Raw genomic sequence first — 22,533 nt, forward strand, 5'->3', positions numbered from 1 at the left:
TCATTCTAGAACCTTCATTCTACAACCTTCATTCTACAGCCTTCATTCTACAGCCTTCATTCTACAACCTTCATTCTACAACCTTCATTCTACAGCCTTCATTCTACAACCTTCATTCTACAACCTTCATTCTACAACCTTCATTCTAGAACCTTCATTCTACAGCCTTCATTCTACAGCCTTCATTCTACAACCTTCATTCTAGAACCTTCATTCTAGAACCTTCATTCTACAGCCTTCATTCTACAGCCTTCATTCTAGAACACAGGTGTCAAACTCATTCCACGGGGGGCCGAGTGTCTGCGGGTTTTCGCTCCTCCCTTGTACTTGATTGATGAATTAACATCACTAATTAGTTAGGAACTCCCCACACCTGGTTGTCTAGGGCTTTATTGAAAGGAAAAACCAAAAACCTGCAGACACTAGGCCCTCCGTGGAATGAGTTTGACACCCCTGTTCTAGAACCTTCATTCTACAACCTTCATTCTACAACCTTCATTCTACAACCTTCATTCTACAGCCTTCATTCTACAACCTTCATTCTACAACCTTCATTCTACAACCTTCATTCTACAACCTTCATTCTACAACCTTCATTCTACAACCTTCATTCTACAGCCTTCATTCTACAACCTTCATTCTACAGCCTTCATTCTACAACCTTCATTCTAGAACCTTCATTCTACAGCCTTCATTCTACAGCCTTCATTCTACAACCTTCATTCTAGAACCTTCATTCTAGAACCTTCATTCTACAGCCTTCATTCTACAACCTTCATTCTAGAACCTTCATTCTACAACCTTCATTCTACAACCTTCATTCTAGAACCTTCATTCTACAGCCTTCATTCTACAGCCTTCATTCTACAGCCTTCATTCTACAACCTTCATTCTAGAACCTTCATTCTAGAACCTTCATTCTACAGCCTTCATTCTAGAACCTTCATTCTAGAACCTTCATTCTAGAACCTTCATTCTAGAACCTTCATTTAACTAGGCAAGTCAGTTAAGAACAAATTGTTATTTACAATGACGGCCTACTCCCCCGGCCAAACCCCGGACGACGCTGGGCCAATTGTGCGCCGCCCTATGGGACTCCCAATCCCGGCCGGAAGTGATACAGCCCTGGATTCGAACCGGGGACTGTAGTAACGCGTCTTGTATTGAGATGCAGTGCCTTAGACCTGCTGCGTCACTCGTAGCTCCACACGGCCATAAATACCCCATACAGTATATACACAGTACACAGATTTAAAACGTGACATGGGATTGCACAATAAAGTCGGGGACTTATTTCCATCGTGGTCCTTATTGTTTTGCATAGATACAGTACACATACTGTAGATCCAGATACATTACAGAGATACAGACATAAAACAACAATTATACTGTTCACGCATTAGCAAGCTTTTGAAATGATTTTTAGACAGCTATGGCGGCTAATATGAATAATGATTATTTTGAGACAGAGGATCATGGAGGCTGATAGCTAGTTTCAACACTATGCAGAGGACTGTGTCATCGTCGACAGCGCCTTCTCAGTGATTGACAGTTCTGCTGATGACGGCTGGGGATGACAGAACCAGGAGGCTCATCTTCACATCACAATCACAGTGTTTTGATGTATCCTCTCTGAGTCCTCCGCACGCACACACACACGCACGCACGCACGCACGCACGCACGCACGCACGCACGCACGCACGCACGCACGCACGCACGCACGCACGCACGCACGCACACACACACACACACACACACACACACACACACACACACACACACACACACACACACACACACACACACACACACACACACACACACACACACACACACACACACACACACACACAGTGAGGCTCTGCAGAAGTAGAGCTCAATCCGAAGAGGTACATTGGAGAGGACAGCATGTGCTGCCGTCTCTTGTCCTTGTCATAGCCAGCTAACACACACGTGTACAACAGCACTCTGTTGTTAAACCCAGATACCAACATAACAGTCCTCACACGCTGAGGGGCTGAAGTGACATATGAAATTGTCTACTGTTTGAGAACTGGCCCTTCACATTGAAAACTCTAACCTCTGTACTGTAAAATGAAGGTAAGCAAGCACTTCAAATCTCCACTTCAAATCTCCACTTCAAATCTCCACTTCAAATCTCCACTACAAATCTCCACTACAAATGTCCACTTCAAATCTCCACTTCAAATCTCCACTACAAATCTCCACTTCAAATGTCCACTACACATCTCCACTTCAAATCTCCACTTCCAAACTCCACTTCAAATCTCCACTACAAATATCCACTTCAAATCTCCACTTCAAATGTCCACTACACATCTCCACTTCCAATCTCCACTTCAAATCTCCACTTCAAATCTCAAAATGTAAAGCATAGAACCACAATAAATGGTAGGATGCTGCAATATTGAGGTCAAGAGCCACTAGCCACCAAACCAATACACTTCTAAGATGCTGCAGTATTGAGGTCAAGAGCCACTAGCCACAAAACCAATACACTTCTAAGATGCTGCAGTATTGAGGTCAAGAGCCACTAGCCACCAAACCAATACACTTCTAAGATGCTGCAGTATTGAGGTCAAGAGCCACTAGCCACCAAACCAATACACTTCTAAGATGCTGCAGTATTAACAGCGTTTCTTTACAAAACAATAAATATACATTTCCAGAAATGTTGGTAAATTAGCTTTTTATTGTTTAAGGAAATGATGAAAGAGAGAAGTTTTGTTCTTCTAATCATGGCATCGGGTTTGTTCAATGACAGACATAGTTTAAAATATGTCCCTTGATGGTTTAATTTCAGGAGAGACAAATAATCAGATGATGTGGTTAATTGTAAATGTAAAACACTCCTTAGTACTGTAACGACTGACAGGATAGCGTCTTAGTAATATATTTATATTACATACAGAATACTGGTCACAACTCATTTAAATGTCCCACACAGTCATTTTATTTCAAAGTAAAAATATCCCTTGAATGACCAAAACATAACCCATTATATTGTTTTACTCTATTAAAATACTCAGAATTAAAGAATTTGTACTTTTTTTTCTAATCTCTATCACTACGACATCCAGTCTCAACACTACCACATCCAGTCTCAACACTATGACATCCAGTCTCAACACTATGACATCCAGTCTCAACACTATAACATCCAGTCTCAACACTACCACATCCAGTCTCAACACTATGACATCCAGTCTCAACACTATGACATCCAGTCTCAACACTATAACATCCAGTCTCAACACTATCACATCCAGTCTCAACACTATATCATCCAGTCTCAACACTATGACATCCAGTCTCAACACTATCACATCCAGTCTCAACACTATCACATCCAGTCTCAACACTATGACATCCAGTCTCAACACTATGACATCCAGTCTCAACACTATAACATCCAGTCTCAACACTACCACATCCAGTCTCAACACTATGAAATCCAGTCTCAACACTATGACATCCAGTCTCAACACTATAACATCCAGTCTCAACACTACGACATCCAGTCTCAACACTACGACATCCAGTCTCAACACTACGACATCCAGTCTCAACACTATGACATCCAGTCTCAACACTATAACATCCAGTCTCAACACTATAACATCCAGTCTCAACACTACGACATCCAGTCTCAACACTACGACATCCAGTCTCAACACTACGACATCCAGTCTCAACACTACGACATCCAGTCTCAACACTATCACATCCAGTCTCAACACAATAACATCCAGTCTCAACACTACCACATCCAGTCTCAACACTACGACATCCAGTCTCAACACTACGACATCCAGTCTCAACACTACGACATCCAGTCTCAACACTATAACATCCAGTCTCAACACTACGACATCCAGTCTCAACACTACGACATCCAGTCTCAACACTACGACATCCAGTCTCAACACTATAACATCCAGTCTCAACACTACGACATCCAGTCTCAACACTACGACATCCAGTCTCAACACTACGACATCCAGTCTCAAAACTACGACATCCAGTCTCAACACTATGACATCCAGTCTCAACACTATGACATCCAGTCTCAACAGTATGACATCCAGTCTCAACACTACGACATCCAGTCTCAACACTACGACATCCAGTCTCAACACTACGACATCCAGTCTCAACACTACGACATCCAGTCTCAACACTACGACATCCAGTCTCAACACTACAACATCCAGTCTCAACACTATGACATCCAGTCTCAACACTACGACATCCAGTCTCAACACTATGACATCCAGTCTCAACACTATGACATCCAGTCTCAACACTACGACATCCAGTCTCAACACTATGACATCCAGTCTCTACACTATAACATCCAGTCTCAACACTACCACATCCAGTCTCAACACTACGACATCCAGTCTCAACACTACGATATCCAGTCTCAACACTACGACATCCAGTCTCAACACTACGACATCCAGTCTCAACACTACGACATCCAGTCTCAACACTACGACATCCAGTCTCAACACTACGACATCCAGTCTCAACACTACGACATCCAGTCTCAACACTATGACATCCAGTCTCTATCACTACGACATCCAGTCTCAACACTACGACATCCAGTCTCAACACTACAACATCCGGTCTCAACACTACGACATCCAGTCTCAACACTACAACATCCAGTCTCAACACTATATCATCCAGTCTCAACACTATGACATCCAGTCTCAACAGTCTCAACACTATATCATCCAGTCTCAACACTATATCATCCAGTCTCAACACTACGACATCCAGTCTCAACACTACGACATCCAGTCTCAACACTACGACATCCAGTCTCAACACTACGACATCCAGTCTCAACACTACGACATCCAGTCTCAACACTACAACATCCAGTCTCAACACTATATCATCCAGTCTCAACACTATGACATCCAGTCTCAACAGTCTCAACACTATATCATCCAGTCTCAACACTATATCATCCAGTCTCAACACTACGACATCCAGTCTCAACACTACGACATCCAGTCTCAACACTACGACATCCAGTCTCAACACTACCACATCCAGTCTCAACACTATCACATCCAGTCTCAACACTATCACATCCAGTCTCAACACTACGACATCCAGTCTCAACACTATGACATCCAGTCTCAACACTATGACATCCAGTCTCAACACTATCACATCCAGTCTCAACACTATCACATCCAGTCTCAACACTACGACATCCAGTCTCAACACTATGACATCCAGTCTCAACACTATGACATCCAGTCTCAACACTATCACATCCAGTCTCAACACTATCACATCCGCCATATCTCTGAAGTGTTTTTGTTCTTCTAATATTAGTTTGAATACATAGACCTTTGTTCATTACATGATCAATGCTTTATCCAAGAAGCTTGAGTCTGATGTGGACAATGAAAGGGGTTCTTCAGCAAACATCCACTACATTGTTGTTAGCGTTAGCTAGCCATTTAGGAGGAGAAAACTGCACTCCGGTAGCTAGCTAACGTTAGCACTTGCTACAAAAGTTAGCAAGGCAAATTGAAATAAATTGCACTAACTCCACACAAAAATAAACTCTAAAACCAAGAAAACAATATATAATCTAACTCCTCCGTCTCCTGTAGTTTGAAGAAACTAATTTGAATTAAATAGTATCCTAAAAATGCTCAACTATCACAATCTCTATCCAATATGACACCAACTCACCAAGCTTCTCAACACGTAGAACCCCCATACACCACTCTAGGTTAATTATCTGATCCTAATCCTATGATTGGATGGACAACATGTCAGTTCATAACACAAAAGCTTTGATTGGTTGGAGGACGTCCTCCGGAAGTGGTCACAATTACCATGTAGGCCTATGGAAGGGGCTGAGGTCTACGAGTCTCCTAGGTTTTGTATTGAAGTCAATGTACCCAGAGGAGGATGGAAGCTAGCTGTCCTCCGGCTACATCATGGTGTTACCCTACGGAGTGCTGTTGAGGCTACTGTAGACCTTCGATGCAAACAGTGTTTTAATCCATTATTTGGTGACGTATAGTTTTATCTAAAAAGCATAACTTTTTTAATGTTTTCTGAAATTGACTCCTCTGAGGAGCCTCACAATGTATTCAATCTCAAACACACAATTTGACTTCTCACCCCATGGTTCTGTATCTCTCTCTCCATCTCCCCAGCCTGCCACCAAGGAGGGTGGTCTGCCCATGCAAGTGGGCAACAAGACAGAGTGTGGTCTGCTTGGCCTGGTGCTGGACCTGAAGAGAGACTATCAGCCCATCCGTAACCAGATCCCAGAGGAGAAACTCTACAAGGTCTACACACCATTATTGTTTAGGTTATTTGTGGTGGTGGTGGTGGTGGTGATGATTATGTTTATTATTTATATAATTCTGTCTCTAATTCTAATTCTGTCTCTAATTCTAATTCTGTCTCTAATTCTAATTATGTCTCTAAATCTAATTCTGTCTCTAATTCTAATGAATTCTGTCTCTAATTCTCATTCTGTTTCTAATTCTTATTCTGTTTCTAATTCTGTCTCTAATTCTAATTCTGACAAATTCTGTCTCTAATTCTAATTCTGTCTCAACTCGGCCAGGAAGTCAATGTCCACTTCTTATTCTGTCCCTAATTCTTATTCTTATTCTGTTTCTAATTCTTATTCTGTTTCTAATTCTTATTCTGTTTCTAATTCTAATTCTGTCTCTAATTCTAATTCTCTCTCTAATACTAATTCTGTCTCTAATGTCTCTAATTCTAATTCTGTCTCTAATTCTGTCTAATTCTGTCTCTAATTTTATTTCTGATTCTAATTCTGTCTCTAATTCTAATTATTTTCTAATTCTTGTTCTGAATTATAATTCTGATTGTACCAGGTGTACACCTTCAACTCGGCCAGGAAGTCCATGTCCACTGTCATCAAACTATCAGACGGCAGCTTCAGGATGTACAGCAAGGGAGCCTCTGAGATCGTCCTGAAGAAGTGAGTGGTTTACAGCTGGATGTGATACGATAGATGTCTTCAGTTTCCAGCGCTGTATCCAGAAAGGAAAGCAGCCCCTACCCTCTACCCTCTAGGCTCTACCCTCTAGCCTCTACCCTCTACCTTCTAGGCTCTACCCTCAAGCCTCTACCCTCAAGCCTCTACCCTCTAGGCTCTACCCTCTAGGCTCTACCCTCTAGGCTCTACCCTCTAGCCTCTACCCTCTAGCCTCTACCTTCTAGGCTCTACCCTCAAGCCTCTACCCTCAAGCCTCTACCCTCTAGGCTCTACCCTCTAGGCTCTACCCTCTAGCCTCTACCCTCTAGCCTCTACCCTCTAGCCTCTACCTTCTAGGCTCTACCCTCAAGCCTCTACCCTCAAGCCTCTACCCTCTAGGCTCTACCCTCTACCCTCTAGCCTCTACCTTCTAGGCTCTACCCTCAAGCCTCTACCCTCTAGGCTCTACCCTCTAGGCTCTACCCTCTAGGCTCTACCCTCTAGGCTCTACCCTCAAGCCTCTACCCTCTAGGCTCTACCCTCTAGCCTCTACCCTCTAGGCTCTACCCTCAAGCCTCTACCCTCTAGGCTCTACCCTCTAGGCTCTACCCTCTAGGCTCTACCCTCTAGGCTCTACCCTCTAGGCTCTACGCTCTACCCTCTAGGTCTACCCTCTAGCCTCTACCTTCTAGGCTCTACGCTCTAGGCTCTACCCTCTAGGCTCTACCCTCTAGGCTCTACCCTTCTAGGCTCTACGCTCTAGGCTCTACCCTCTAGCCTCTACCCTCTAGGCTCTACCCTCTAGGCTCTACCCTCTAGGCTCTACCCTCTAGGCTCTACCCTCTAGGCTCTACCCTCTAGCCTCTACGCTCTACGCACTAGTTGAGATCTGACATGCGATACAATGCTCTCAGATCTCCTTTGCAGAGGGCCTAAGGAGCTAGGGTGTTGATTCAGGGGATTGATTGCAGCTGCAAACACTGAATGTATGATGTTTTCGTCACTGATCTGCTTGTTTTTGGATTGTGGCACTTAAACTCGGGACTGACATTAACGATGCCATTACCCTAAACACTAACCCCTGACCTCTAACCTTTGCCCCCCCCCAGGTGCACTAAGATCCTGAACCAGGAAGGCGAGCCGCGGGTGTTCCGTCCCCGAGATAAGGACGAGATGGTGAAGAAGGTGATCGAGCCGATGGCGTGTGACGGGCTGCGGACCATCTGTGTGGCGTACCGTGACTTCCCTGCCGACCCAGAACCACTCTGGGACAACGAGAACGACATCCTCAATGAGCTGACGGCCGTCTGTGTGGTCGGGATAGAGGACCCTGTCAGACCAGAGGTAGGCTGTGTGTGTTCGGCATTGTCGGCGTGTGTGTGTGTGTGTGTGTGTGTGTGTGTGTGTGTGTGTGTGTGTGTGTGTGTGTGTGTAGGCTGTGTGTGTGTGTCAGTGAGCTGACAGCTGTCTGCATGGTCAGCATAGAGGATCCCGTCTGACCCAATGATATGTAGTAGCCCTAGATGACGGACATGGGGCACTGTTTTGAAGCCACTGCACAGCCATTATACTACTACTCCATTATACTACTACTACTCCATTATACTACTACTACTCCATTACACTACTACTACTCCATTATACTACTCCTCCTCAATTATACTACTACTACTTAATTATACTACTACTACTCAATTATACTACTACTCAATTATACTACTACTCTGTTATACTACTACTACATTATACTACTTCTACTCCACTATACTACTACTACTCAATTATACTACTACTCCGTTATACTACTACTACTCCACTATACTACTACTCCATTATACTACTACTCTATTATACTACTACTCCGTTATACTACTACTACTCCATTATACTACTACTACTCTATTATACTACTACTACTCCATTATACTACTCCATTATACTACTACTCCATTATACTACTACTCCATTATACTACTACTACTCCGTTATACTACTACTCCATTATACTACTACTACTCCATTATACTACTCCATTATACTACTACTCCTCCATTATAATACTACTCATTATACTACTCCATTATACTACTACTACTCCACTATACTACTACTCCATTATACTACTACTACTCCACTATACTACTACTCCTCCATTATACTACTCCTCCATTATACTACTACTCCATTATACTACTACTCCATTATACTACTACTCCATTATACTACTACTACTCCATTATACTACTACTACTCCACTATACTACTCCTCCATTATACTACTACTACTCCACTATACTACTACTACTCATTTACATTTACATTTTACATTTAAGTCATTTAGCAGACGCTCTTATCCAGAGCGACTTACAAGTACATACATTCATACTTTTTTTTTTTTTTTTTGTACTGGCCCCCCGTGGGAATCGAACCCACAACCCTGGCGTTGGTAGCGCCATGCTCTACCAACTGAGCCACACGGGGCCATTATACTCCATTATACTACTCATCCAGTATACTACTACTACTCCATTATACTACTACTACTCCGTTATAATACTACTATTCCATTATACTACTCCTCCATTAGACAACTACTCCATTATACTGCTCCTCCATTATACTACTACTCCATTATACTACTCCATTATAGTACTACTACTACTCCATTACACTACTACTATTCCATTATACTACTACTACTCCATTATACTACTACTCCATTATACTACTACTACTCCATTATACTACTACTACTCCACTATACTACTCCTCCATTATACAACTACTACTCCACTATACTACTACTCCATTATACTACTACTACTCCATTATACTACTCATCCAGTATACTACTACTACTCCATTATACTACTACTACTCCGTTATAATACTACTATTCCATTATACTACTCCTCCATTAGACAACTACTCCTTTATACTACTCCTCCATTATACTACTACTACTCCACAATACCACTACTCCATTATACTACTACTACTCCACAATACCACTACTCCATTATACTACTACTACTCCACTATACTACTACTACTCCACTATACTACTACTACTCCACTATACTACTACTACTCCATTAGACAACTCCTCCATTAGACAACTCCTCCATTAGACTACTACTCCATTATACTACTACTCCATTATACTACTACTCCTCCATTATACTACTACTCCCCCATTATACTACTACTCCATTACACTACTACTACTCCTCTATTATACTACTCCTTCATTATGTTATAATGCATATATATCTTATAATGCATACTTATGTTATACTGCATATCTATGTTATAATGCATACATATGTGCCAGAACTCCAGAACTGTGCCAGAACTCTAGAACTGGGCCGGAACGCTAGAACTGGGCCGGAACGCTAGAACTGGGCCGGAACGCTAGAACTGGGCCGGAACACTAGAACTGTGCCGGAACTCTAGAACTGGGCCGGAACTCTAGAACTGGGCCAGAATTCCAGAACTGGGCCAGAATTCCAGAACTAGGCCAGAACTCTAGAACTGTGCCAGAACTCTAGATCTGTGCCAGTACTCCAGAACTGTGCCAGTACTCCAGAACTGTGCCAGTACTCCAGAACTGTGCCAGTACTCCAGAACTGTGCCAGTACTCTAGAACTGTGCCAGAACTCCAGAACTGTGCCAGAACTCCAGAACTGTGCCAGAACTCTAGAAATGTGCCAGAACTCCAGAACTGTGCCAGAACTCCAGAACTGTGCCAGAACTCCAGAACTGTGCCAGAACTCTAGAACTGTGCCAGAACTCTAGAACTGTGCCAGAACTCCAGAACTGGGCCAGAACTCTAGAACTGGGTCAGAACTCTAGAACTGGGCCAGAACTCTAGAACTGGGCCAGAACTCTAGAACTGGGCCAGAACTCTAGAACTGGGCCAGAACTCTAGAACTGGGCCAGAACTGGGCCAGAACTCTAGAACTGTGCCAGAAATCTAGAACTGTGCCAGAACTCCAGAACTGTGCCAGAACTCCAGAACTGTGCCAGAACTCTAGAACTGTGCCAGAACTCCAGAACTGTGCCAGAACTCCAGAACTGTGCCAGAACTCCAGAACTGTGCCAGAACTCTAGAACTGTGCCAGAACTCCAGAACTGGGCCAGAACTCTAGAACTGGGTCAGAACTCTAGAACTGGGCCAGAACTCTAGAACTGGGCCAGAACTGGGCCAGAACTCTAGAACTGTGCCAGAACTGGGCCAGAACTCTAGAACTGTGCCAGAAATCTAGAACTGTGCCAGAACTCTAGAACTGGGCTAGAACTCCAGAACTGGGCCAGAATGCTAGAACTGGGCCAGAATGCTAGAACTGGGCCAGAATGCTAGAACTGGGCCAGATGTCCAGAACTGGGCCAGAACGCTAGAACTGGGCCAGAACTCTAGAACTGGGCCAGAACTCTAGAACTGGGCCAGAACTCTAGCACTGGGCCAGAACTCTAGAACTGGGCCAGAACTCTAGAACTGGGCCAGAACTCCAGAACTGGGCCAGAACGCTAGAACTGGGCCAGAACGCTAGAACTGTGCCAGATCTCCAGACCTGTGCCAGAACTCCAGAACTGTGCCAGAACTCCAGAACTGTGCCAGAACTCTAGAACTGTGCCAGAACTGTAGAACTGGGCCAGAACTCTAGAACTGGGCCAGAACTGGGCCAGAACTCTAGAACTGTGCCAGAACTGGGCCAGAACTCTAGAACTGTGCCAGAAATCTAGAACTGTGCCAGAACTCTAGAACTGGGCTAGAACTCCAGAACTGGGCCAGAATGCTAGAACTGGGCCAGAATGCTAGAACTGGGCCAGAATGCTAGAACTGGGCCAGATGTCCAGAACTGGGCCAGAACGCTAGAACTGGGCCAGAACTCTAGAACTGGGCCAGAACTCTAGAACTGGGCCAGAACTCTAGCACTGGGCCAGAACTCTAGAACTGGGCCAGAACTCTAGAACTGGGCCAGAACTCCAGAACTGGGCCAGAACGCTAGAACTGTGCCAGAACGCTAGAACTGTGCCAGATCTCCAGACCTGTGCCAGAACTCCAGACCTGGGCCAGAACTCTAGAACTGTGCCAGAACTCTAGAACTGTGCCAGAACGCTAGAACTGTGCCAGAACGCTAGAACTGTGCCAGAACTCCAGACCTGTGCCAGAACTCCAGACCTGGGCCAGAACTCTAGAACTGGGCCAGAACTCTAGAACTGGCCCAGAACTCTAGAACTGGCCCAGAACTCTAGAACTGGGCCAGAACTCCAGAACTGGGCCAGAATGCTAGAACTGGGCCAGAATGCTAGAACTGGGCCAGAATGCTAGAACTGGGCCAGATCTCCAGAACTGGGCCAGATCTCCAGAACTGGGCCAGATCTCCAGAACTGGGCCAGAACGCTAGAACTGGGCCAGAACGCTAGAACTGGGCCAGAACTCTAGAACTGGGCCAGAACTCCAGAACTGGGCCAGAACTCCAGAACTGGGCCAGAACGCTAGAACTGTGCCAGAACGCTAGAACTGTGCCAGAACGCTAGAACTGTGCCAGAACGCCAGACCTGTGCCAGAACTCCAGACCTGTGCCAGAACTCCAGACCTGTGCCAGAACTCTAGAACTGGGCCAGAATGCTAGAACTGGGCCAGAATGCTAGAACTGGGCCAGAATGCTAGAACTGGGCCAGATCTCCAGAACTGGGCCAGATCTCCAGAACTGGGCCAGAACGCTAGAACTGGGCCAGATCTCCAGATCTGGGCCAGAACTCTAGAACTGGGCCAGAACGCTAGAACTGGGCCAGAACTCTAGAACTGGGCCAGAACTCTAGAACTGGGCCAGAACTCCAGAATTGGGCCAGAACTCGAGAACTGGGCCAGATCTCCAGAACTGGGCCAGAACGCTAGAACTGGGCCAGAACGCTAGAACTGGGCCAGAACGCTAGAACTGGGCCAGAACTCTAGAACTGGGCCAGAACTTCAGAACTGGGCCAGAACTCCAGAACTGGGCCAGAACGCTAGAACTGTGCCAGAACGCTAGAACTGTGCCAGAACGCCAGACCTGTGCCAGAACTCCAGACCTGTGCCAGAACTCCAGACCTGTGCCAGAATGCTAGAACTGGGCCAGAATGCTAGAACTGGGCCAGAATGCTAGAACTGGGCCAGATCTCCAGAACTGGGCCAGATCTCCAGAACTGGGCCAGATCTCCAGAACTGGGCCAGATCTCCAGAACTGGGCCAGAACGCTAGAACTGGGCCAGATCTCCAGATCTGGGCCAGAACGCTAGAACTGGGCCAGAACGCTAGAACTGGGCCAGAACGCTAGAACTGGGCCAGAACTCTAGAACTGGGCCAGAACTCTAGAACTGGGCCAGAACTCCAGAACTGGGTCAGAACTCCAGAACTGGGTCAGAACTCTAGAACTGTGCCAGAACTCTAGAACTGTGACAGAACGCTAGAACTGGGCCAGAACGCTAGAACTGGGCCAGAACGCTAGAACTGGGCCAGAACTCTATAACTGGGCTAGAACACTAGAACTGTCCCAGAACGTTAGAACTGGTCCTGAACTCTAGAACTGGGCTGTTCCCTGTCCAGATATAGAAGTATCATATCACTGTCCCCCCAAGGTGTCTTCCACTCGTCCCCTTCCTGTATCCGCACCATGTGGTAGGAATTCCATAGGTCCTATTTGGACAACACAGCGGCTTGAAGGCCGAGGAGATGAGTGGTAGCGGGTAGCGTTTTTTCACTGTGATGTCGTTAAGGCCCCGGTAGTCGATGCACGGGCGCAGGGTTCTGTCCTTCTTCTCCACAAAGAATAACCCTGCCCCAGCGGGGGAGGCAGAAGGATGGATGAACCCTGCAGCCAGGGAGTCATCAATGTAGGTGACTGGTCAGTGCAGGCAGAATGGTCAAAACCGGGAAAACTAGAAAACAGGAACTATAGAAAAGACAGGAGCAAGGGGAAAAACGCTGGTAAGCTTTGACGAACAAAACGAACTGGCGACAGACAAACAGAGAACACAGTTATAAATACACAGGGGATAACGAGGGAAGATGGGAGACACCTGCTGGGGGGTGGAAACAAGCACAAAGACAGGTGAAACAGATCAGGGTGTGACAATATCTGGTTTTCACTAGTGATCTTGTTACTATACATATCACCATTCTATATTTGGGTTAATGTTAATTGTTTTGCCCTCTATAACGCATGGCAGACAGCTTACACTCTTCCAATAAAGAATCAGGAGCCATTAGTACCGTTAAGTAGTACCGCTACTTCTTTAGTAGAAGATATTTTGATTGTAAAACTCTTAACAGATACAGAAAGGAGAAAATGTTTGAGAAAAAAATCACTATATACATTCACACACATGGATAAAAATAAAGATGAGCATCTCTATCACAAGATATCAAACAAGAAAACGAGCGTAGCTAGCCCACATGACCGTGCAGAAATTACGACAATTTACATCACAGGAAAGGTGCCACTAAACATATACACACAATATAAGTGTCCACACAGCTTAAATAACTGAACATTTAAAATAGCGAGATACATCCAAAAAAACAAAGAAGCTTAATTCCGTTACAAAACGATAGCTAGCATGCTAACGCACAATGTTACGCGAATGGGTGAAAGTAGTGCAATTAGCTTAGCATCATCGGAACGTGGAAAACAAGAATAAACATGTATAAAACATAAATATTATGGAAACAAAATCTGAATTAGCAAAACCATGTTCTAATAACTTGAAAGTAATTACAGACTTATTTTTAAATAAGTAAAATGGAGAACTGGAGCTTGTCTGAACCGAAAATTAGCACATTTAAAGCTACAGTACCCAAATTCGCCACTAGATGAAAACATAGAAAAATATAATACTTAAGTACAGTTATCAGATCATTTATAATTGTCATGGAAACACTAGTCAGACCCTTATGTGTCTAATTCTATTTTTTACACAGAGATCCTATTAAGTGTGTGTGTGTGTGTGTGTGTGTGTGTGTGTGTGTGTGTGTGTGTGTGTGTGTGTGTGTGTGTGTGTGTGTGTGTGTGTGTGTGTGTGTGTAATGTAATATGTAATGCTGTTCTTTACACAGAGATCCTATTAAGTTAAAATATGTAGTAATCACTATCAAAATAGATTAACCAAGTCCTCCCCAACAGTATTCACTATCAAAATAGATTAACCAAGTCCTCCCCAACAGTATTCACTATCAAAATAGATTAACCAAGTCCTCCCCAACAGTATTCACTATCAAAATAGATTAACCAAGTCCTCCCCAACAGTATTCACTATCAAAATAGATTAACCAAGTCCTCCCCAACAGTATTCACTATCAAAATAGATTAACCAAGTCCTCCCCAACAGTACAGTACAGCCAACCAGGCAGGATATAACCCCATCCACTATGCCAAAGCACAGCCCCCACACCACTAGAGGGATATATTCAACCACCAACTTACCATCCTGAGACAAGGCAGAGTACAGCCCACGAAGATCTCCCTCACAGCACGAACCCGAGGGGGCGCAAGTCCAGACAGGAAGTTCACCTCAATAACTCAACCCACTCAAGTCGATAATAGCAAAAAAGAAATCTGTCACGACGTGATGCACAGCCAGTGACTCAGCCCCTGTAATAGGGTCAGAGGCAGAGAATCCCAGTAATGGCAATCAATAATCAATGAACAGCAGTGTAATGGTGGTAATACATCTAATTAATAATCATTTTAGCAGCAGTGTACACACACACACACACACACACACACACACACACACACACACACACACACACACACACACACACACACACACACACACACACACACACACACACACACACGTAAAGCTCCTCCTCCACAACGCCAGCTGCCTCTGATGCTCTGATTGATTTTGGTTCTCCTGTCACAGAGGCTGCAATCCTAAATGCCACCCTATTCCCTATGGGCCCTGGGCAAAAGTAGTGTACTTTGTAGGACATTGGGTGAGAGAGTGGTGGGCCGATAGCTGGTTAGCTGTAGCTGGGAGGGGATCTGTAGAGCAGGAACTCACAGGTATTCCTGTGATGGTGCTAGCATGACAGGATGTGTTGCTGTGTAGAGGAAAGATAGCCCACGGTGAACTAAACTTAGTGTGTGGGTGTGAGTGTGTGTGCTTGTGGGCGTGCGTGTGTGTGCATGTGTGTGTGTGTGTGTGTGTGTGTGTGCTTGTGGGCGTGCGTGTGTGTGCATGTGTGTGTGTGTGTGTGTGTGTGTGTGCTTGTGGGCGTGCGTGTGTGTGCATGTGTGTGTGTGCTTGTGGGCGTGTGTGTGTGTGCTTGTTTGCGTCCTGTGTGAATGAATTGGTAGTTGCAGGGCAGTAATAATGACGGGGTCGTGGGTTCAATCCCTGTTGGGGCCGTTTTAAAATGAAGGCACTCACTGTAGTGTCAGTCAGTTTGGATGTACCATGTGATAGTGTATGTTAAATGTCATATCGTCTGCGTGTGCCCTGCAGGTACCAGATGCCATTATAAGGTGCCAGCGTGCAGGCATCACGGTGCGTATGGTGACAGGTGACAACATCAACACGGCCAGGGCCATCGCCATCAAGTGTGGCATCATCCACCCTGGAGAAGACTTCCTGTGTATCGACGGCAAGGAGTTCAACAGGAGGATCCGCAACGAGAAGGGAGAGGTACGCTACAACAGAGAGAGAGAGACAGAGAGAGAGAGAGAGAGAGAGAGAGAGAGAGACAGAGAGAGAGAGAGAGAGAGAGAGAGAGAGAGAGAGAGACAGAGAGAGAGAGAGAGAGAGACAGAGAGAGAGACAGAGAGAGACAGAGAGAGAGACAGAGAGAGAGAGAGACAGAGAGAGAGACAGAGAGAGAGACAGAGAGAGAGACAGAGAGAGAGAGAGAGAGAGAGAGAGAGAGAGAGAGAGAGAGAGAGAGAGAGAGAGAGACAGAGAGAGAGACAGAGAGAGAGAGAGAGAGAGAGAGAGAGAGAGAGAGAGAGAGAGAGACAGAGAGAGACAGAGAGAGACAGAGAGAGAGAGAGAGAGAGAGAGACAGAGAGAGAGAGAGAGAGAGAGAGAGAGAGAGAGAGAGAGAGAGAAGAGAGAGAGAGAGACAGAGAGAGACAGAGAGAGAGAGAGAGAGAGAGAGAGAGAGACAGAGAGAGAGAGAGAGAGAGAGAGAGAGAGAGAGAGAGAGAGAGAGACAGAGAGAGAGAGAGACAGAGAGAGAGAGAGAGAGAGAGAGACAGAGAGAGACAGAGAGAGAGAGAGAGAGAGAGAGAGAGACAGAGAGAGAGAGAGAGAGAGAGAGACAGAGAGAGACAGAGAGAGAGAGAGAGAGAGAGAGAGAGAGAGAGAGAGAGAGAGAGAGAGAGAGAGAGAGAGAGAGAGAGAGAGACAGATGACCTATGCCTGTTGTCACCCACAGCACATGGCCTACAGCAGAGCCTGGATCTGCTAGAGCAGTACTGCCAGACCTGGGCCCTGGCAGTAAACCCCAAAAAGACTAAAATAATGATTTTCCAGAGAAGATCCAGATCTCAGGGAATTAGACCAAAGTTCTCAATTGGTACAAAATATATAGAGTACTGCACACACTACAATTACTTAGGTTTAAAAATAAGCTCAACTGGACACCTTAATGAGGCAGTGAATGAACTGAGAGAGAAAGCACGCAGGGCATTCTACGCAATTAAAAAGCAAATTCAAATTTAAATACCTATTAAAATGTGGCTAAACCTAATTGAATGTGTCATTTAACCAATTGCACTTTATGGCAGCGAGGTGTGGGGTCCACTTGCAAAACAAGATTTCATCAAATGGGACAAACATCCCATTGAAACCCTGCATGCAGAGTTCTGTAAGATTCTCCTACATGTCCAGAGGACAACTACAAACAATGCATGCAGGGCAGAATTAGGCAAATATCCACTAATAATAAAAACTCAAAAAAGAGCAATTCAGTTTTGGAAACATGTAAAATACAGTGACCCCCTCTCATATCACTACCAAGCCCTGCAATGCCAAGAGCTGAGCAAAGAAAAGAGTCCCCTCATCCAGCTGGTCCTGGGGCTGAGTTCACAAACCTGTTCTACTAACACACTGAAGCCTCAGGACCAGAACATCCAATCAATCAGAATAAACCAAATTACAACACAGTCAAAACAAAACTACATTGCTTATTGGGAAACACAAGCACAGAGCAAAATGCAGTGCTATCTGGCCCTAAATCGACAGTACACCGTGGCTAACTATTTGACCATGGTTACTGATCAAAACCTTAGAAAAACCTTGACAAAGTACAGGCTCAGTGAGCACCTTGTCATTGAGAAGGGTAGACACAGGAAAACATGGCTCCCTGTAGAGGAAAGGCTGTGCAACCACTGCACAACAGCAGAACCTGAGACGGAGCTGCATTTCCTGACAAAATGTCAAAAATATAAAACAATTAGAGAGTGTCATTTCCCCAAATTTGAAACTCTTATTCAAGGTTTCAAAGACCTCTCTGATGAGGATAGGCTACCCGTCCTGTTGGGGGAGGACGCAGAGAGCTGTGGGTTGGCAGCGCACTACATTGCTGCCTGCCATAAGTTGAGGGACAGTGTCTGACAGACCAATCAACCTGCACATGTACTCTACTGTATGCTTATTGTTATATGTATGGTTATTTTGACCCTTGGTTATTGTTGTTACTGTTGTCCCGTTGACCATTTTGATTCTCATTTTTATATTGTAAATAAGCTTTGGCAATATGTACATTGTTACGTCATGCCAATAAAGCAAATTGAATTGAATTGAATTGAATTGAATTGAGAGACAGAGAGCGAAAGAGACAGAGACAGAGACGGACAGTGAAAGAGACAGAGAGAGACGGACAGTGAAAGAGAGAGAGAGAGACCGAAAGAGAGAGAGAGAGAGACAGACAGCGAAAGAGACAGAGACAGAGACGGACAGTGAAAGAGACAGAGACAGAGAGAGAGAGAGACGGACAGTGAAAGAGAGAGAGAGAGACCGAAAGAGAGAGAGAGAGACCGAAAGAGAGAGAGAGAGACAGACAGCGAAAGAGAGAGACAGACAGAGAGAGACGGACAGTGAAAGAGACAGAGAGAGAGACAGACAGAGAGAGAGACAGACAGAGAGAGAGAGAGACAGACAGACAGAGAGAGAGAGAGACAGACAGAGAGAGAGAGAGACAGACAGAGCGAGAGAGAGACAGACAGAGCGAGAGAGAGACAGACAGAGAGAGAGAGACAGACAGAGAGAGAGAGACAGACAGAGAGAGAGACAGACAGAGAGAGAGACAGACAGAGAGAGAGACAGACAGAGAGAGAGACAGACAGAGAGACAGACAGAGAGAGAGACAGACAGAGAGAGACAGAGGGAGACAGAGGGAGAGACAGAGGGAGAGACAGAGGGAGAGACAGAGGGAGAGACAGAGGGAGAGACAGAGAGCGAGAGAGACAGAGAGCGGGAGAGACAGAGAGCGGGAGAGACAGAGAGCGGGAGAGACAGAGAGCGGGAGAGACAGAGAGAGACAGAGAGAGACAGAGAGAGACAGAGAGAGACAGAGAGAGACAGAGAGCGAGAGAGCGAGAGAGACAGAGAGCGAGAGAGACAGAGAGCGAGAGAGACAGAGAGCGAGAGAGACAGAGAGCGAGAGAGACAGAGAGCGAGAGAGACAGAGAGCGAGAGAGACAGAGAGCGAGAGCGACAGAGAGCGAGAGCGACAGAGAGCGAGAGAGACAGAGAGCGAGAGCGACAGAGAGCGAGAGAGACAGAGAGAGACAGAGACAGAGAGAGACAGAGACAGAGAGCGAGAGAGAGCGAGAGAGACAGAGACAGAGAGCGAGAGAGACAGAGACAGAGAGCGAGAGAGACAGAGACAGAGAGCGAGAGAGACAGAGACAGAGAGCGAGAGAGACAGAGACAGAGAGCGAGAGAGACAGAGACAGAGAGCGAGAGAGACAGAGAGCGAGAGAGAAGAGGTACGGTGCTCTTTTTCACGCTCAACAGTTTGTATAATATGTTATTTACAGTTGGTGGGGGGGGGGGGTGCAACTCCATATTAGGAAGATGTCTCAGGAAACATAGATAAAATACAGGTTCTGATAGATGTACCTTCTCCTCTGTAGGTTGAGCAGGAGCGCATGGACAAGGTGTGGCCTAAACTGCGAGTCCTGGCTAGATCCTCCCCTACTGATAAACACACACTGGTCAAAGGTGAGAGAGGCCACACTTCCGCTCTTCTCCACTCCACTGCACTCTATTCTGTTCATCTGAACTGTGTTGTGTCCTCTAGGCATCATAGACAGCTGCTTGACAGACCAGAGACAGGTGGTGGCGGTGACAGGAGACGGGACTAACGATGGACCAGCCCTGAAGAAGGCTGACGTGGGCTTTGCCATGGTAGGACCTGGATGCATAATGTATCTCTACCTTACCATAATGTACCGTACTGCACCACAACACACTACAACACAACAACAACACACCACCACAACAGAGCTGTACAGTGCTGTACAGAAACCCAGCTTAAAACCCCAAACAGCAAGCAATGCAGGGGTAGAAGCACGGTGGCTAGGAAAAACTCCCTAGAAAGGCCCAAACCTAGGAAGAAACCTAGAGAGGAACCAGGCTATGAGGGGTGGCCAGTCCTCTTCTGGCTGTGCCGGGTGGAGATTATAACAGAACATGGCCAAGATGTTCAAATGTTCATAGATGACCAGCAGAGTCAGATAATAATAATCACAGTGGTTGTGGAGGGTGCAACAGGTCAGCACCTCAGGAGTAAATCAGGAGTAAATGTCAGGTGGCTTTTCATAGCTGATCATTGAGAGTATCTCTACCGCTCCTGCTGTCTCTAGACAGTTGAAAACAGCAGGTCTGGGACAGGTAGCACGTCCGGTGAACAGGTCAGGGTTCCATAGCCGCAGGCAGAACAGTTTAAACTGGAGCAGCAGCACGACCAGGTGGACTGGGGACAGCAAGGAGTGATCAGGCCAGGTAGTCCTGAGGCATGGTCCTAGGGCTCAGGTCCTCTGGGAGAAGAGAAAGATAGCGAGAAAGAGAGAGCATACTTAAATTCACACAGAACACCAGATAAGACAGGAGAAATACTCCAGATATAACAAACTGACCCTAGCCCCCCGACACATAAACTACTGCAGCATAAATACTTGGAGGCTGAGACAGGAGGGGTTGGGAGACACTGTGGCCCCGTCCGATGATACCCCCGGACAGGGCCAAACATGCAGGATATAACCCCACCCACTTCCCCAAAGCACAACCCCCACACCAATGCCATAGTAACTCTCTAGGAGCTGATACGTCATCCTGTGTTATGCAGGCCCCAGTGAAGGCCACTATGACAGCCACCCGTTGACAGTCAGCTGTGTGTTTGTTACCTGTGTGATGCAGGGCCCCAGTGAGGCCACTATGACAGCCACCACGGTTGACAGTCAGTTGTGTTTGTTACCTGTTGATGCAGGCCCCAGTGAAGGCCACTATAACAGCCACCACGTTGACAGTCAGTTTGTGTTTGTTCCTGTGTGATGCAGGCCCCAGTGAAGGCCCCTATGACAGCCACCACTTGACAGTCCAGCTGTGGTGTTTTTGTACTGTGTGATGCAGGCCCAGTGAAGGCCACTATGACAGCCACCACGTTGACAGTCAGCTGTGTGTTTGTTACCTGTGTGATGCAGGCCCCCGTGAAGGCCACTATGACAGCCACCACGTTGACAGTCAGCTGTGTGTTTGTTACCTGTGTGATGCAGCCCCAGTGAAGGCCACTATGACAGCCACACACGTTGACAGTCACTGTTGTTTTGTTACCTGTGTGATGCAGGCCCCAGTGAAGGCCACTATGACAGCATCACATTGACAGTCAGCTTGTGTTTTTTGTTACTTGTGTGATGCAGGCCCCAGTGAAGGCCACTATGACAGCCACCACGTGACAGTCAGCTGTGTGTTTTGTTTCCTGTGTGATCAGGCCCCGTGAAGGCCACTATGACAGCCACCACGTTGACAGTCAGCCTGTGTGTTTGTTACCTTGTGTGTAGCAGGCCCCAGTGAAGGCCACTATGACAGCCACCACGTTGACAGTCAGCCGGTGTGTTTGTTACCTGTGTGATGCAGGCCCCAGTGAAGGCCACTATGACAGCCACCACGTTGACAGTCAGCTGTGTGTTTGTTACCTGTGTGATGCAGCCCCAGTGAAGGCCACAGACAGCCACCACGTTGACAGTCACTGTGTGTTTGTTACCTGTGTGATGCAGGCCCCAGTGAAGGCCACTATGACAGCCACCACGTTGACAGTCACTGTGTGTTTGTTACCTGTGTGATGCAGGGCCCCAGTGAAGGCCACTATGAAAGCCACCACGTTGACAGTCAGCTGTGTGTTTGTTACCTGGGTGATGCAGGCCCCAGTGAAGGCCACTATGACAGCCACCACGTGACAGTCAGCTGTGTGTTTGTTACCTGTGTGATGCAGGCCCAGTGAAGGCCACTATGACAG

General features: G+C 46.1%; 1 protein-coding gene and 1 non-coding gene across 2 annotated transcripts in view; one reads left to right on the plus strand and one right to left on the minus strand.

Annotated features, from left to right (window-relative positions):
* LOC120020225 (plasma membrane calcium-transporting ATPase 2-like) overlaps window positions 1-21,613 on the plus strand; it is an 80,101-nt gene extending 58,488 nt beyond the window's left edge. The window contains exons 8-14 of the mRNA XM_038963756.1: window positions 6,223-6,357; window positions 6,919-7,025; window positions 8,132-8,366; window positions 16,521-16,700; window positions 20,153-20,240; window positions 20,320-20,426; window positions 21,578-21,613. Of these exons, the coding sequence (XP_038819684.1) occupies window positions 6,223-6,357; window positions 6,919-7,025; window positions 8,132-8,366; window positions 16,521-16,700; window positions 20,153-20,240; window positions 20,320-20,426; window positions 21,578-21,613 (888 nt within the window). The remainder of the gene's footprint in view (window positions 1-6,222; window positions 6,358-6,918; window positions 7,026-8,131; window positions 8,367-16,520; window positions 16,701-20,152; window positions 20,241-20,319; window positions 20,427-21,577) is intronic.
* Window positions 9,430-9,505, minus strand: trnag-acc. The gene has a single exon. It is a non-coding gene; the product is annotated as a tRNA-Gly (tRNA).
* Window positions 21,614-22,533: the final 920 nt, after the last annotated feature.

Source organism: Salvelinus namaycush, chromosome 2 (genome assembly GCF_016432855.1).
Source record: "Salvelinus namaycush isolate Seneca chromosome 2, SaNama_1.0, whole genome shotgun sequence".
NCBI classification, from domain to species: Eukaryota; Metazoa; Chordata; class Actinopteri; order Salmoniformes; family Salmonidae; genus Salvelinus; species Salvelinus namaycush.